General features: G+C 55.8%; 1 protein-coding gene across 8 annotated transcripts in view; it reads left to right on the top strand.

Annotated features, from left to right (window-relative positions):
- Nucleotides 1-16,081, top strand: part of HDAC5 (histone deacetylase 5) — a 35,937-nt gene that overhangs the window by 3,970 nt on the left and 15,886 nt on the right. For 3 of the 8 annotated variants that reach the window (XM_072780799.1, XM_072780805.1, XM_072780800.1), the window contains exons 2-3: nt 1,516-1,726; nt 8,830-8,904. In XM_072780799.1, coding sequence (XP_072636900.1) covers nt 1,705-1,726; nt 8,830-8,904 — 97 coding nt within the window. In that variant the 5' untranslated portion in view covers nt 1,516-1,704. Of the gene's footprint in view, nt 1-1,515; nt 1,727-6,175; nt 6,299-7,513; nt 7,646-8,391; nt 8,905-16,081 lie in introns of those variants that run through there. The other 5 variants (XM_072780801.1, XM_072780806.1, XM_072780803.1 and 2 more) reach the window with 4 other exon arrangements.

Below are 16,081 nucleotides of genomic sequence, written 5' to 3'. Positions count from 1 at the left end.
CTTGCCCCACACCTGTGCCTGCCAGGAGCAGTTCAGCCCCTTGACTCTGCCTCCTTCTAACTCCCCATCTGAGTACACCTTCCTCCAGCTACAGAGTCCAGACCTGTGGGTGAAAGCAGGGGGCAGCAGGCCTAGGAAGACTCGGGGTCTTGTGTGTGTGTGTGTGTGTGTGTGTATGTGTATGTATATGTGTGTTTGTGTATTCGTGTTCCTGTGTCCCTGCTATGCCTGAATCCCTGGCTACTGGTTCCAAATGGACAACACTCCTGGGAATCCTTGATGAGAATGCAAGGCTTACTGAGAATTAATCCTGCCAGGAGGTGGGGCTGTCCATGGGGTAGAGCTGACTGCCCTTTCCTGGCTGAGGGAGCAGGGTTAGGGCTTACACATCTAGCTTCTTTCAGCCTCCTGGCTCACTCCTGCTCCCTTGCTTTCACTGGGTATTGGAGGGCCTGCCTTCATTTGAAAGAGAATGAATGAGGTCATGTCTGGGGTAGATCATGGGCCGTGTAGGGATGGGCCCAGGTGGGTGCCTGCGTAGTGTCTGAGGCTTGAAGACTAACCATGGGGCTGGAGGGAGGCAAGGCGCTGAAGGGGTGGGGACAGGTTGGCAAACTTACAGTCCTGGAATACTGGGATGTCCTCCATTATTGTGTTGGTCTGGGCAAACCTACTGTTGGAGTCTTTGGGGCCTTTGTACAAACCGGGAAAAGGTGTCCTTTTATTCTGGGTGGTCTCAGCCTGGATGACCAGCGGCTTGGCAGGCAGAGCACAGGCTGGTTTTCAGACCTCCTTACGTAGGGCACAACTTGTACAACACACATAAAGCCCTGGACTTGGGCCCTGAACCCTCGTCTGGGGAGTGCTAGATGGGGGGGGGGTGTGTGTGTGCATGTCACTGCCTTTCCAAATTCCTGGAAAACAGCATGGGTTATCAGTAGAAGAGAGGCTCTTATCGTCTTTCCTGGACCTACTGTTGAACAGGGGATACTAAGATAGAAGTATGTCACAATTCCAGGGTTGGGTGGCACAGGGCTTAGGGAGTATGAAGAAAGTAACATGGTGCAGAAGAGTCCCGGCTCAGCCAGCTGGGGCTGGGATACTAGTTTCTCCCTTAACTTTTGCCACGGACTCCAGCCCTGCATCTCCCCACTACCACAGACAGAGTTCAAATCTCCTGTGCTTTTCTCCTTTCATGTACACCCAGTCCCACATCAGGCACCCAAGCGAGTCTGTAAGGTCTCCCCCCACCTGGCAGTGGACACTGTCACCTGTAAAGGGAGTTTGGGTGTGGCTAGTGTAGCCATTTCCCTTTCCTTGAGTGCTGGCAGCCTCACCCGTTAGAGAAGCAGCCAGGGTCTGGCCAGCGCTGCTGTTTTCCTCTGTGGCCTCCCCACCCCCCCACAGACAAGTGTCCTCCTCTTCCCCAGGTGTCAACTGACCAGCCCTGAGGTCTCCTTCAACTCTCCGGGTTCCTGAGCTGGGGGCCTCTAACCCTGCTCCATCTCTCCCTAGGGATGCCGTTCTGAGTGCCTGACTGCCTCGCCCCGAAGGATGGCCTCTGATGGGCATTAGAGGCACAGCAGCCCCGGGCTCCTGTCCCGTCCGTCTGTCTGTTATCGTCTGTCCCTCTTGACATCACCGCAGCTCCACCCCCTCCCATCCCAGCCCCCAACGCCAGCTTCCTGTGGGCCCAGAGCCGGCATGAACTCTCCCACCGAGTCGGGTAAGAGCTGGGAGGCCAGAGAAAGGGCACCCTGGGGTGGTTTTGGCTAGAGTGGGCTGTATGAGTTTCTAGCCCAGGCCAGCTGACCTTTGGGGGGTCTGAGCCATAAGGGAACAAGGGGTCAGGAACAGAGAAGCATCGAGAAAAGGACCAAGGCAAACCTGAAGTTACCGACTATGGGGCAGAACTGGAGATTGATGTGCTGCCAGGCCAGCCTGGGCCTGGGAGGACATGGGTCCAACTCTGTCCGCACGCTGGCCCTCTCAACTCGGAGGGCCTGCAGTTCCAGTTCTGCCCAGCCCCATTTGCCAAGACAGCCAGGCCTGAGAGGGAATATGTGTCCCCGAATGTCTCTGGGCCGGCTGGGGATGATGTTGGAAGGTTTCCTGCAATAGCTGAATGCAGCTTCCTTTTTGTGGTGGTTGCTTCTCTTCCTGGTGGAGAGTTTCTCTGCCTTCCATGCTCTTTTCGTAGGGGAGGTTTGCAGGGCCTTTAGCCTCAGGCTTTGTTGGGAACATGTGGTAGTGGGATGGGTGCGGTGACATGTTGGTAGAGGAGTCTTGGCTCTCTTCTTTGAGCCTGGGTAGACTCCCCCTTCTCTTTTTGGGCCCTGGATGTGGTGGATTCCTAATTTGGGGTCTTTGACTCTGCGATGTCCTATTCCCCTCTGCTCCTAGGAGGCTGCCTAGTGCTGCCAGAAATAGTCTCTGGGTGGGACTCCAGGCAGCTTTATGTATGGGTGGGTCTGGGTGGATGCCCGTGAGGATGTGTCCCAGTGGCCGGAGCCAGACCCTCAGGAGTTTCCCAGGAGGGTCATGGGTCAGTGTGGTCAGAGTAATAACTGCCTTCTGTCCCTGGCTGTCTTCTTCTGTACAGTCTTAGAGGGTCAGAGTCTATCTTGTTTGGCTTTAACCCCCACAGCCCAGCCTAACCCCCACATATTTTTCTGTAGGAGTAGAGGGATATTTTCCTTTCTTTTAGGGTTAGGGGAATTAGGAACTAGAGATGAAAACCCATTTACTGGATGGAATGCAGCATCTTTGGGATGGGAGGGATCCTGGCCACCTCCCATCTTGTTGCTTATTATCAGTTTGGTGGACCTGATGGTTTCTCTTGAGGACCCAATGCTAGTGCTCTATGGCAAAGGTCCTGACTCAGGTCCTGGGGCTTCTAGTAGACCCAGGGGAGCTGGAAGCTGGTGGGATTATTCGTCTTTGCTCCATTTGATTTGGTCAACATTGTGCTTGCCCCTCTTTCTCTTTCCGGCACGATAGACTCAGGTCACGGGCTGCAAGCAGAGTAGAGTGCCAGTTGGTGAGGGCCGGACTCTTGAGGCTCACCAGGTCAGCTTTGCCTGGTGAGTCCCCTCCTGCAGGGTTTGTACTTCCCCTTCAGAGCCTCCTCCCTCTGTCCCTGCCTTCATTCAACCTGTAGGGGCTGTGGCAGGAGTGAGGCATGGAGAGAGGTCAATGGGACTCTGGTGCTGGGGTGGGGGGTGACTGTCAAGCTCCAACTTCCTGCTTCCTCCTCTGAGGCTAGGCTGGCCAAGGGAAGGGAGAGAACCACCTGAGGGGGCTTCTCCCCAGTCCCTGGCCACCTCAGCTGGACCCTCCTGCAGCAGGGTCATGTGCCAACCTCTCCTTTCTTCTGAGCTACTATGCTGACTTATCTAGGGGCCATATACGGTCACACCGAGCCTAGGTTGTCAAACTGTTGGCCAAGGGAACAGAAACTGCCCAGAGGCATCTGATGATGGCTTGGGAAGGACATTTCCCAGCTTTGGGCTTTTATTCCCTTACAGTGAAAGGCTCAAATGATCAACGTTGGCTGGAGGAGGTCACGAAGTTGCCTTTCCAGATGCCAGTGGTCCAAGTTTGTCTTGTAGCCACTTCAGCCAGGGCTGGAAGGAGTGTGGTGGTAGATGGAGGTGTCCCCCAGCGCAGGAGGCTGGCAGTCTGGGAAGGGCTATGGAGCCAGGGAGCCAGGAGCCAGGCCCGGAGGGGCCCGTGGGAGTGGGGCTTAGAGGGCTGTCTCACTTCCTGGCTGGCTTTCCAGCTCCCCCCAGCAGGGGGAGATGCTGTCTTCTCACGTTTGGAGAGGAGGGAGAGGAGGAGGGGGCCAAATACTGGGAACTGCATTTTAGGACCATGGAGAAGCCTCAGAGTTGCTATCATTTCTCGAGGGCACCCCCGGGAGACTCTTCCCATCTAGTTTTCCTGGGGCTCCGGGGCAGCCTCTTCTTGTGGAGAAAGAGCTGCTCTGGGCCAAGGAGATGGGTAGCTTCCGCACAGCTCTCCTTTTTTGAGGGGCCCAGCACCTGCTATTCCCAGAGCTGAGAGTAGCATCTGGGCTGGGGCTGCTGGTGCTTGGAGTCTGGCACAAGCCCAGGGACCATGTGCCTTTGGACTCCATAGGAGTAAAATGAAACTGTAGCTGGGCAAGTGGGTGTTCACTTTGCTGTGGATACTCTGAAGGGAGCCCCAGGAAGAGCGTGCAGCCCTGGAACTGGGGAGAGGAGTGAGAGTGATGAGGAGTAGTCCCCAGCACCTGGGTGCCCTGGCCCCTGAGTACCTCTCACCTTCTCTTGAGTCCCCAAGACTCATTCCTCTTTCCTCAGGGCACAGAACAGTGCTGTCTCCTCGCCCCCTCAATTTCTCCCGGGGTGGGAGCTTTTCCTATCTGGCAAGTCCTTAAGTATCCCCAACACGCCCAACCCTGAGCTCAGCCTGCAGGAAAACAGAAGAAAAATAGAACATGGTCCAGCCCTCCCCTCCTAGCAAATGAGTTAGGAAGAGAGAATGTCTCGGGTGAGGGGCAGCAGGCAGGGCAAACAGTTTACTTCTGGGGCTCACTCCTCCCCAGGGAGTGGGGGCTGATTGACTTGGTCTGGGCTGGGCTGAACGCCAGCATTTGACCTGATTTGCCTCTTTTGCCACCTTGAGAGTACAGGCAGAGGCCACTGATGGGGCTGCCTGCTTCCCTGAGGATACCACTCTTTGGTATCTGGCTTCTCTTTAGGCCAAAGAGGGCTCAAGGAGTGAGGCTTTCTTTATTTTTCTGGGGCTGATCATTTCTGCTCCCCTCAGTGGGGTTGAAGGACTCACAGAACTTGCCCCCTGTCTGGGCTCGGCCTGGCCAGGCTGGAGGAGCTGGCCTGGGACCCAGGACCTAGGCCTGCTCTGATCTCTGCCCTGTCCTCTGTGCTGCTGCCCAGAAGGGAGGGCAAAAGTGAGGCCTGTTGTGGGAGCCAGTATGGATGGCGACAGGAGGCGGCAGCCAGGTTCCTTATCCCCAGCGTGGGAGGGGAGACAAGCTTCATGACAACACCTGCCTGCCCAGCACCTCCCAGCACACTCCACACTTTCTCTATTTCTCTTTCCCAGGAAGGAGGGAGGAAAGCAGCTGCCCCCTCTGGGTGACCAGAGAAACTGGGGCATGGGTGTGGGGTGGAGCCAGGAACCTCGGCGTCCTGCCTCCCAGCCTCGGGCTCATGCTCTGCCTCTGAGCCCCCGGGGAAGGCAGGCAGCCAGCCCGGAGGAGGAGAAAGTGGGTCAGTGTGGGCGTGGGGCGAGGGTCTGGGAAGTGGACTCCTGGTGTCCGTTCTACACTTAGATGCCCCCAGTGCACCTGTGCTCTCTGTAGACTGGGATCTGCTCCGCCCTCCTCTTCCCTACTTCATCAGTCAAAAGGGATTGAAGGCTCAGATGGGGCAGTCAGAGGCAGGGTCAACCCTGAGGGGATGTGAAAGATGCCAAAGTAGGTGTTCACGTTTTTCTGGGACTTTGGATTCAAACGAGAGGGTTCAGCCAGCACCTAGCATGGAACCTGGCACATGGCAGCTTCCAGGCAGTGCTGATAGACTCCATCATGATGGGCCTCTGAGGGCAGGAGAAAACTGGAGGGCAGGCAGGCCTGATATTTCTGGGGCCCTGGGGCAGCTGGCACCACCACCCCCCCCCCCCCCCCCATCCGAGGTGCTCCTGAGGCAGCCCTTGGATTTTTTTCCCTGTGCACTGAGAGGACTTGCTTTCTTCTGTTAGGTCAGGGCCTAATCCCAAACTTTTGTGCCCTGGAAATGGGAGCCTGGAAGAGCCCAAGGAGCCAGCTTTGGGCTCTTTTCCTCCTCCAGACCTTGAAGGTTCAGGGGCCGGAGGCCAGCCTCTGAGGAAGGGAACAAGGTCGTTCCGGTTGTGACCCAGAGAAGATGGTGCTGGCTCCCAGTGGAGTTCATGCGCCCTATACTTGGTGGGTGCTCTGGAAGGTTTGTGGGACAACTCATGGGAGAGCTGGATAGGTTGGGATAGAGAAGAGAAATGAACCATGAGTAGAGGGGCCAGAAAGCATGAAGGATTGAGGTTAGACATGAGGAAGACCTTGTTGTATCACTTGAGTCTCAGAGGAAAAGAAGACACTGGTCCCCACCCCAGGCCTTGTCTCTAATTCCCCTAGGGGACTCTGGGAAGTGCATTGAGGATTGTCCGGCTGTCTGACAGTTTGGTTCCCACTTCATGCTGTTATGGGAAGTTCTAACCTCTGGGTGCCCAGTCTGCTGAGTGCTCCTGTCTTCCCTTAGTAAGTTCTCTTTCTTTTGGTTTCTGGCTGCTCCAGGTTCTGGGGGCCCTACTTTTGAGTCATTGCTACTGCTGACTTCCTCTCCTCCAGAACAGGGCTCCCCTACCTTACTCTCCTGTGCCTGAGGCAGGCAGAGAGAGCCAGGACAGGGCTAGCCAGCCCTTCTGGTTGCTCCCAGCGTGGGTGGGTGGAGTCCTGAGTTGGGAGGGGCTGCTGCCCCCGGCTTTTTGGTTTTTGGGCTGCCTTGAGTTTACTGTCCATCACCCGCTTGTGGCTGGGGGACCTTGGTCTTTTCTTCCCTTCCTCTTTAGGAAGAGTCTGGTTGGCCAGGATGAGGTTGGAGCAGGAGGTGGTGAATGAGTTTCCCAGGCCCACACTGAGGTGTCTCCCAATTCCAAACCCCTGTGGGGAGCACTGCTCCATCACCATTTTTCTAGAGTCTGCCCTGAGAGAGAAGCTGAAGCTCCAGATCTTTGTTCGGGTCCTTTTCCCATCCCACACCCCAATGTACATCTTATTGTATAAGATCAACTAGTCCAGGGCCTTGGAAAAACCTCTTCTACCACCAACCCTGTGTGTGCCCCCCCCCCCCCCTCAGGACAGGAGGCCCCTTTGCTATCCTCCCTGCCTGGTGGAAGCTGGCTGAGAAGATGGGCCGCAGGAGCCATGGCTACTGTGTCCTTGATTGGCCAGGTCCTCCAGGGCTCCTGACGGGAGGGTGAGGTCATCCAGTCCAGGGAGAGGACAGGTGTCCCTGGCTCCATGCCTGGAGTTGGGGGCAAGGAGGGGGCAGGAGGGGGGCTCCAAAATAGCAACTGTGACATCAGGAAGGGGGAGGGGGGACCCAGACCCAGGAATAACCAGGCTATTAAAAGGCTCCAGTGAGGTCAGGGGGCCAAGTGGAATCTCAGTACCATTGGGAGGCACAACCTGAGAAGGGACGAGCCAGCAGTGGGCAGGGGGGCAGACGTCACCAGTCCTCGTGGTGCACTAGCCCCAGGTCCCATCAGGGCCCCAGGAGCATGGGCGGCTGTGCCAAGCCTTGTGCTGGTAGAGAAGGGCTGCAGCCTGACAGCTGCTTGAGTCTTCCTAGAGGGGCTCCAGCCTCATGGTTGTTTCTCTCAGGGTCCTGGGGGTCATCTTACCTATCAATGGGAACCCTATGACAGCTTCATGTGTTCCTTTGTGTAGGAGGCAGTGGGCTGTGGTGGTTAGCACTCAGACTAGAGCCTCAGACATCCCGGCCTTACCGTTTAAGCAACTGTATGATGTAGAGTGACTGCATCTTGCTGCCTCAGTTTCCCCACCTGCACCTATCTCCTGAGGTCATCGTGCAGAGTAAATGAGGTGATGTATGTGCTGTTGCCAGCGTTGCACCTGGTACATTGCCAGGGAGGAGCTGCATGTGCTCCTAGAGTGGGCAGATGCTCGCTGGTCCCCTTCATGGTTAGGGGCAAGGCCTATCCAGGAAGATTCTTTCCCTGCTCCCTGGAAGGAAGCTGAGCAGCCCCTGGAGGCAACACCGCTAATGGGTAGGAGGGAGGTGCCATTTCGCTGCTGCTCAGGGGTCTCCCTTCTGGTTGAGGGGGTGGGGAGGCACCTTCCAGCTCTGAGGGAGGGCGGAAGTTAAATAAACTCCCATCTGGCTGTTAGGAGGACTCCAGGGAAGATGTGAGGTTAGGCCAGGTGGCCCTGTCTGCCACCCTCTCCAGACCCTTCTGGTTTCTTTACCTGCTCCGATGGCGAGGGGGAACATAGAGATGGAATCTGGCTTTTGGGTCTCTGGCCCCTTGCCTGCCAAGAATAGCACCAGAGCTGCTCCCAGACACATGGGTCCTCTGGCCTGTGCCCTTCCCCAGCCCAGACTCTGGCCACCCGGCTCTGTGGCCTTGGCCCTGAGTTCGGGCCCTCCCCTCTCCCCATCCCCCTGCCTGGCGCTTCCTCCTGGGGTGGAACGCGCCTCCCCCCCCATGGGGCCTCCGCCAGGCCCGGGCTCCTGGCAGCCGGCCGGCGGCTCCCTGAGCATGCTCCACCTATTTATAGACAGGGCCCTCCCCCAACTGCTATTTCAGTCTCCTGCCAGCTGCCGGCGGCTCATTCGGGAAGGAGGAGCAGGGAGCCAGGCCCAGAGCTGTCACCCAGGGCTGGGAGGGAACACAGAGAGCCCGCCTGCCTGCTGAGCTCCCCTTCCTGTCCCCTGAGTGCTCAGCCATACCCCAGCTCCTGGGAGCTGGGGAAAGGCCAGGGGTCCGATGCCCCTCTAGAGGAGAGTTGGGCCTGTAGCTCCGGGGCCTCCTGGCTCCTCCTGCTGCCAGGAGTGCCCAGGCCGGATGAGGCACCTCCCTATAGCACGGGTCCCAGCGGCAGTGGCCTCAGGGAGCCCCTGAGCAGTGAGGGCCCCGCCCGACCACCTTTCCTTTGGCCGACTTACGCCTCCGGCGGCCCCCTCCCTGGCATGCTGCTGGTGCCCAAGGCTCAGGGGCTCGTGGAGATGCTGCAGACCATCTATGAGACAGAATCCTGTTTCTCAGCAGATGGGATGTCAGGCCGGGAACCATCCTTGGAAATCCTGCCTCGGACCCCTCTACACGGCATCCCTGTGGCAGGTAAGTGCCTCGGTGTCCCCGCCTGCCCTCTGCCATTGAGCATCCTTGTCCCTGGGGCTGAGTATCTGGCTCCAGGAATCGCCCAGGTGGGATCCTGCCTAGATCTTTTTGGAGGGTTTTGTTGAGATCTGGGTGGTCAGGGGAGCCATGCTCACTGAGGTGGGCTTCCCTGCTCTCTGTGGCCCAAGCCTCCTGCTATGCCCTCCAGCTGCACTCTGCTGCATTCTTGAGTCTCTTTGGCCTCCGGCAGGGTCTGCGTAAGCTGCTGGGGGCTGTGGATTACTAGAGGATCCTGGCCTAGTTGGCACTGTGGTGGGAGGGGAGGAAGTGGGTCAGTGACCTGCCTTCCAGTGGCCTGCTCCCCAGGTCTGGGCAGGGGAATAAGCCATAGCCAAGTGTCTACAAGAATAAAGGCTACCCCAGCTCCTCTGGCCAGGTTCTTGGAAATAACAGCTTTTGTAAGTCCCCAGTCAGGAGTTCCCGGAGAGTCAGATGTGATGCAGTTGTGGTAGGGTCAGGTGGAGGCTGGCAGCTGGGATGTCAGGGGTCCCGACTCCTTTAGCTCCCCCATCTGTCTTCTCCTTCCCTCAGGCCTTGGTTTCATCCCATCTCGTGATGGTGAAGGAGTGTTACTCTGCTTCTTTTGGGCTTGAGGACCCCCAGTCCTGCCACCTTAGCAGGGACTTTTTTGGCTCTTGGCTGGGGGTGGGGTCCCCCAGAGCTGGGCCACTCCCTCTCTTCCTCTCTCCCAGGAACCTGTTGGCAGCATCAGGCCTTTCTGGCACAGCCTTCCCACCAGGCCGGCACCACAAGATGCTTCTTCTAGGGAGGGGCCCGCTGGACCCATGCCGGCTTGGCCCCTCCTGGCAGTGGCTTTGCACTTGGGTGTGGGCATCCGTGTGCATATGTATCGGGAGTCTTTCCCTCTGGATACGTGGGTGTGGGTCCCAGGCTTTGAACTGTAAGGTGGGAGCTGTTTGCTTATACAAGTACCTGTGATTTGGCTCTAGAAGCCTTCCAGAGCTAAGGTTGCAGCTGGACCAAGATGTATCAGAGGATGAATGTTTGGGGAAGTTTTGGAAGATCCTTAAAATAAGGCCTGCCTTCTGCCTGGACAGTGATGCCCACATAGTCTCCTAGGGTCAGGGCATACCCCTAGGGGCTAGCCCTGCAGGATGCTCACACAGGTCCCTGGGATGCCAGCTGTGCAGAGGACCTATGCAGTATCCCCGGGAGGGAGTATAAACACAGGGGGCTGCTCTGGCCCTGGTCTGGTAGAGCCAGAAGCTCTAACTGAAGACCCTGCTCAATGACTCTGCCCTGAATCCTCTGAGTCAAGCCCATCTCTTGGAGAGCAAAGGACTGACTGCAGAGCATTTCTTGCAGGCAGCTCAACCCTATCAGGCAGATGCCATACCGATCCACCCGTCCTGCCCCCCTCCTCGCCCCCCCTCTGTCCCTAGCCTCTCGGCAGCAGTTGGCAATTGGCCTAAAGTTTTCTCCTCAGCATGGTCTCTTACCTTCTTTCAAGTTAGACCCTAGAATCCTTGCAGGATGGAATCCTGCTACTCCCATACCTTCCCTAAGGCTGCCTGTCTGCATAGACCTCCCCACTCCCAGCCCCTCTCTCCAGATCCCTCTGCCCCCACCTGCCACACACACACTGCCTAGCCTTCTGATCGGTGGTGTGGTCCATGCTGGCAGGAGGGAGGCGTGAGTCACCTCAGCGGCTCGGGGAGAGGGCTAAGAATGTTCCCCCTGCGCAGCTCTGATGCTGTGTCTGTGACGCGGCTAGGGACAGATATAGGCCTGGAGCTCGGATGCCTTGTTTTTTTTTTTTTTTTTTTTTTTTTGGACTCTGGAATGTAAATAGATGTTTCAAATAGAAACGCTTTAACCTTTGGGTTAAAAAAAATCCACCCCGGATAAACACGGCCATGAGGGCTCAGGCAGCCTGGTGTTCCCCCCCACCCCCGCCTGCCTCCTCTCCCCATCTCTTGATCAGTCTCCAGACAGGATGCAAAAGCCTATGGCTAAAAAAGCAGGTGTCCAAGGACGCTTCTTGGGCAGTATGTGTCGCCAGTCCTCCCCAGCCCAAGAGGTTGGGGAACAGGGCTTGCCAGGATGGCTGTCTAACCTGGACTTTACTTACTCCAGCAGCAAGTCTTTGGAACCCTCTTTTAGGGCCATCCTTTGCTCTCTGGGTGTCTCGTTCACAGCCATTCTGTAGCACAGTGCCTGGCGCATGGATGAATGAATGTTGCTTGGAGGGGCTGGTGTCCAGGGCTGATGTCAGGATTCCTGGGTTCTATTCTGGGGCTTGGCCTGTGGGTGAATAGACAGATATGGTGAGTTGTCCCAGTGGGTGAGCCAGAGCCTTGGCTGGGGGAGCCCACAGGGGATGCAGGGCACTCTGCTGTTCCTGCTTGATGAGGGGAACCAGCCATAGTTTCTGATAGTGCCATCAGAGGTCTTCCTCGATGGACGGGGTCTCTGCCTGGCTTCTGCACAACAGCCTGGCACACAGTGGCCACCCCGAGCATTCAGGCATCGTTGCAGCTTGGGGAGCCTCAGAGCTCCAACTCGTGTGTGGGATTCCCAAGGACACAGTGCTGGGGGATCCCGTTTCCTTTCTGTGGGCCCTGGATTCCCCTGTGGCCCGGACTGGGCAGACCTGATGCTTAGGCATTGTGTAGGATTTTATGAGCAGGCATGGAGGAGGAGTCTCCTTTCCCCAGTGAAGGAGGGTGTGAATCCTGCTTGTGCCAGGAAGGATGCTGCGTATGCTGGGAAGTGCCATGGGGTTTGGGTTTGGTATCGGGATTTCCCCTGGATATTCTTATTCGTGTTCTTCACACCATTCTAAGCTTGGCTGGGTGTGTGGGTGTGTAGGTGTAGGGGTGTGGGGAAGGTAGAAAGGGCGAGGCTCAGGTGGGACAGGAACTAATAATGTCCTAAGTGACAAAAGTATCCGATGCTTTCCTTACCTTGTCTCTTTTAGTAAGGTATTATTAGGCATGTTGTATAATTGAGAAGGATCAGAGAGGTAAAGGAACTTGCCCAAGGTCACAGGGTAAGTGACAGCTGGGATTTGGATTCAGGTCTCTTTGTAGGGCTACTGCCAACCCATACAAACGTTCCTTTGTATACATTTTTGAGAGGTGGCCCTTCTTCCGGGTGGATACATCTACATGCCAGAGCACGTGGCTTAGCAATTGGAACGTGGGCTAGATTTCAGCCCCAACTTGCCCCTGTGGTTGGGTGCTCTTATGTAGTATACAATTTGCACAACTTGTCTTTGTGTCTCCTGTTTGTGCTTCTAGAGAATAGAGACCAGTCTGGCTTTGGGGGGAAGAGGGGGCTCCTGAGGTTTCCAAGAGATTTTGTTTTCTGTGAATAGTGGGTCAGCTTTCTCCCTCCCTGCAGGGAATTCAGGGGAGCAGGGCACTCAGGAACAAAGTTGAACACTCTATCCCATTCAGACAGCCTCCCTACCCCCATCCCCTCCTCCTTCATCCCCTCCTCTTGTTTTTGAGACCCTCAGCTGTCCCTTCCCTGCTACACAGCTGCCAGACAGGAAATCAGATTAACTGTGTCCACACACACAGCTGTAACAGCTGTCAGGTTGGCAGCAGAAATGAGTGTAGCCAGACCATGAGAAAGTAGTTCTCAAACTTTCAGTTGTATCAGAAGTACTAAGGGAATATATTAACTTGCAGAGCTCCAAGCCTTAGCCCCCTGAAGGGTTCGGATTCTGTAGGGCATTTTTGACGCATCTCTGGTGATTTTGATGTGAGTAGACTTAGGCTCTGCGGACAGAAGTTGTGTGGACGGGATCATGGGGCCTCTCAGTCTGCAGTGGATGTCACCAGCAACTCTGGAGGGCCTCAGCAGGCTCTGGACTCCTTGCAGCAGGGGGGAAGGCTGTCGCCCCAGTCAGAGGCAAACCCAGCCCATGGCAGCCTGGCAGTCTACAGAGGGAGGATGCCTTGAGACACTGGTCAGCAGGTGTCTAAACCCCGGCTGGGGTGGGGGATTATGGCAAGTGGCCAGGTGGGCAGGTGGGCAGTGCGCCCTGCTGGATGCTATGCTCAGGGCTGGGTTGCACTTCGGGAGTGGAAGCAGAGCCCCCCCCCCCCCCCCCCCCCGAGCCCCTGCTGTCCACCCCAGGTGTGGAGTGAACAGGCCCAGCAACAGCTGCAGGCTTTGAATGATTAGTGTGACTTTGAGCTGCCTATAGCTTGGTGCCCCAGTGTTTCCTGGAAATGGGCTGTGAGAAGTGAGTCTGTTTCTCCTCCAGATAGCAACTGAGAGATCAATGAGTAGCTCTCCCTTCACCAGCGAGACACTGTGCCTTCCACCGGGCCTCTGCACCTGCTAGTCTTAAGGTCCTTCAGAGGCACAGTCGGCCTCAAGGTTTCTGGGGACTCTAACCACTGAACCCTTCTCGCCTGTGCTCCTGGGCTCTGGTGTGCCGGACGGCCAACTGGATGCCCTGTCTAGATCCTTGCATCCTTCTCTCATTAAGTGCAGGAGTGGGCCTCATAGTTTCTCCTGGTGGTGGTGGTTATTGTTGGTTTGTGTTTTTGTTCTATTTTGTTTTTAGTGGGAGGCAGAGAGTCAGAAGACCCTGAGTAAGCCCTAGCTCCTCTGCCTCCTTTCCAGATGACACTGGGCAAGTCTCTTTCAGCTGTGGTCTCACGTCCTCTCTCAGTTTGGGAAGCTGAGTTGCTGATTTGCAGGTCCTTCCTGCACTAACGTTCTAAAAGCCCCTGAAGTCAGTTGCACGTTGCTTCTGCCTTTCAAGAAGAGGGGCTCAGAAATGTGGATAGATCATGTGGGATAGTACTGGGGAGAGAGCTGTCACTTCGAGGTTGGATACCAGGGGAGACTTTCCAACCACTTGGAGTTGGGGCCCTGAGAACATGGAGCAAAACTTGGGCTCGTCTGTGCTAAGTAATGCTTCTGAGGGACCGGAGGGATGCCACAGCCGTGGACTGAACCACAGAGGACAGAGCAGCCCTTCTTGGAGGCAGCGAGGTGGGAGAGACAGCCTGGATGTGCTGTGGTTGGGAGGAGGCTGTTCCCAGCGATTCCTTCTCGAGTGCTGGGATCTAGCTGCTGGCAACTCCTGTTTGTGTTGTGTGGGGCCCATGGCAGGGCTTTGATGGGGACAGGACCACAGAGCAACCTTGAAGCAAACTGAAACGAGAGAGCTAAGGCCTCCCTCTCGTAGTGGTCTGAGCTTGGCACAGTTCTAAGTTTTTTTATTTGTTTGTTTGTTTAATATTTATTTAAGAAAGAGAGAACATGAGAGCATACAAGTGGGCTAAGGGGAGAGGGAGGGGGTCAAGCAGACTCCCGACTGAGTGGAGAACCTGATGTGGGCTGGATCCCAGAAACTGGAGATCATGGCCCAAGCCGAAGGCAGATGCCCACTGACTGAGCCACCCAGACACCCTGGGTTCTAAGTATTTTATTTCACACACTTTAGAAGCATTCTGAGAAGTGGTCTAAAGTCTTAGCTAGACTGACAGAGGAGTCCAGGACACACACAGCACACAGATATATCAGGAGCCATTAGTACCAGTCCTCACTAGCAGCCCCTGAGATCTTCCTGGGCCCAGTGCCAAGCTCATCTGTGAGTCCTCTCCAGAGCCTGAGAGCTCTGGGAAGAAGGTACTTACTCCATTTCACAGAGACCTGCATGGAGCACAGATAGGTACTGAGCACCTTGCGCTAGGAAGTAGCACAGCCTGACTTGAACCCTGGCATTCTCTTACCCCAGAGCCAAGGCTCTTAACCATTACGTGATGTGTGTTCGCTTGCGTTACATGAGGAGCTGTGAAAATTGCTAGGTGAGAGTCCTCCCCAGCTTGCACATGTGGAAATACTGTCTGAATTGTGGTAGAACCTGTTGAGCCTAAATTGGCCTCACTAGTCACGTAAGAGCACAGAAATAGATCATGGGAACCCGTCCCTGGTGGGGAGGGGTCATCGGCGTCATGGGGAGGAGTGCGAAATGCTACTGCCTGCCTCCTTCCTGAATCCCTCAAGGCCGAGGAAGGGACAAGCTCCTTTTCCCATTCTCTAGAGGGACAGAACGGGGTCGTTAGACATCGCAGGAAGCTGCTGACTGCCCAGCCTGGGGAGGGAGCTCCTCAGGGCACGGGTTCTGGTGGAAGGTGCTGCCCTCTCCGATGGGCTGCCAGCACATTACTCTCCAGAGGGGCCAGTTACCGAGGCTGGCTGGAGTGGAGGGCCTGGGATGCCCTACAGTGGAACCAGGGTACTCAGGTTAGTGTTCAGAGGGTGTGAGTCCCTGCTAGTTAGCTTGTGGGATCTTTTGCACAGCAGCCTAAGAGGTGTGATTTCCTCATCGGTGCAAAGAGTCGGCCTAGTCGGGTGATCTCAAAGGCCCTCTTCACCCTCTCCCCTCTTTTTCGTAAGGTAGTTCCTTTGATCTAGGACTTAGCTGCAGAGGCCTCATTTTTTATCTTGCATAGATGTTCCAGACAGCACAGTGTACCCCTGTCTCATACTCTGCGTACCCTGGGTCTCTTACTTCTCCCCTAGCCTTCGGTGGCTGGTGGCTCCTGGGAGCAGGATCTTTTTTTTCTTTTTTAAGATTTTATTTATTTATTTATGAGAGAGAGAGAGAGCAGCAGACACATAGGCAGAGAGAGAAGCAGGCTCTCTATAGGAGCCTGATGTGGGATTCGATTCCGGACTCCAGGATCATGCCCTGAGTCAAAGGCAGACGTTCAACTGCTGAGCCACGCAGGTGTCCCTAGCAGGGTCTTTTAAGAGCCAGGTGTTAAGCTTTCTAGGTCTGTTGGGCAGGTCCACATGCTGTGTCGACCCCCTCCATCTAGGGCTTCTGGGAGGTGTGTGGGGGGGACTAAAAGTACTATTTTCCTGCTGCCAGGGTTTGGGGCACAGGGATTCTGGAACTGGTGATTTCTTCACTTGAGGGTACGGTGCTGGGGCATGGCTTGCAGGATGTTCCAAGCAGGGGGAGGGCCTGGCCTTACCCTTGGGCAACCAGATTTGTTTTTTTATTTTAATTTTTTAAAAGATTTCTTATTTATTCATTCATGGGAGACACACAGAGAGAGGAGGCAGAGACACAGGCAGAGGGAGAAGCAGGCTCCATGGAGGGAGCTGATGTGGGACT

The sequence above is a fragment of the Canis lupus genome, chromosome 16, assembly GCF_048164855.1.
Source record: "Canis lupus baileyi chromosome 16, mCanLup2.hap1, whole genome shotgun sequence".
In the NCBI taxonomy this organism is placed as follows: domain Eukaryota; kingdom Metazoa; phylum Chordata; class Mammalia; order Carnivora; family Canidae; genus Canis; species Canis lupus.
This window is presented reverse-complemented; position numbering and strand designations above follow the sequence as displayed.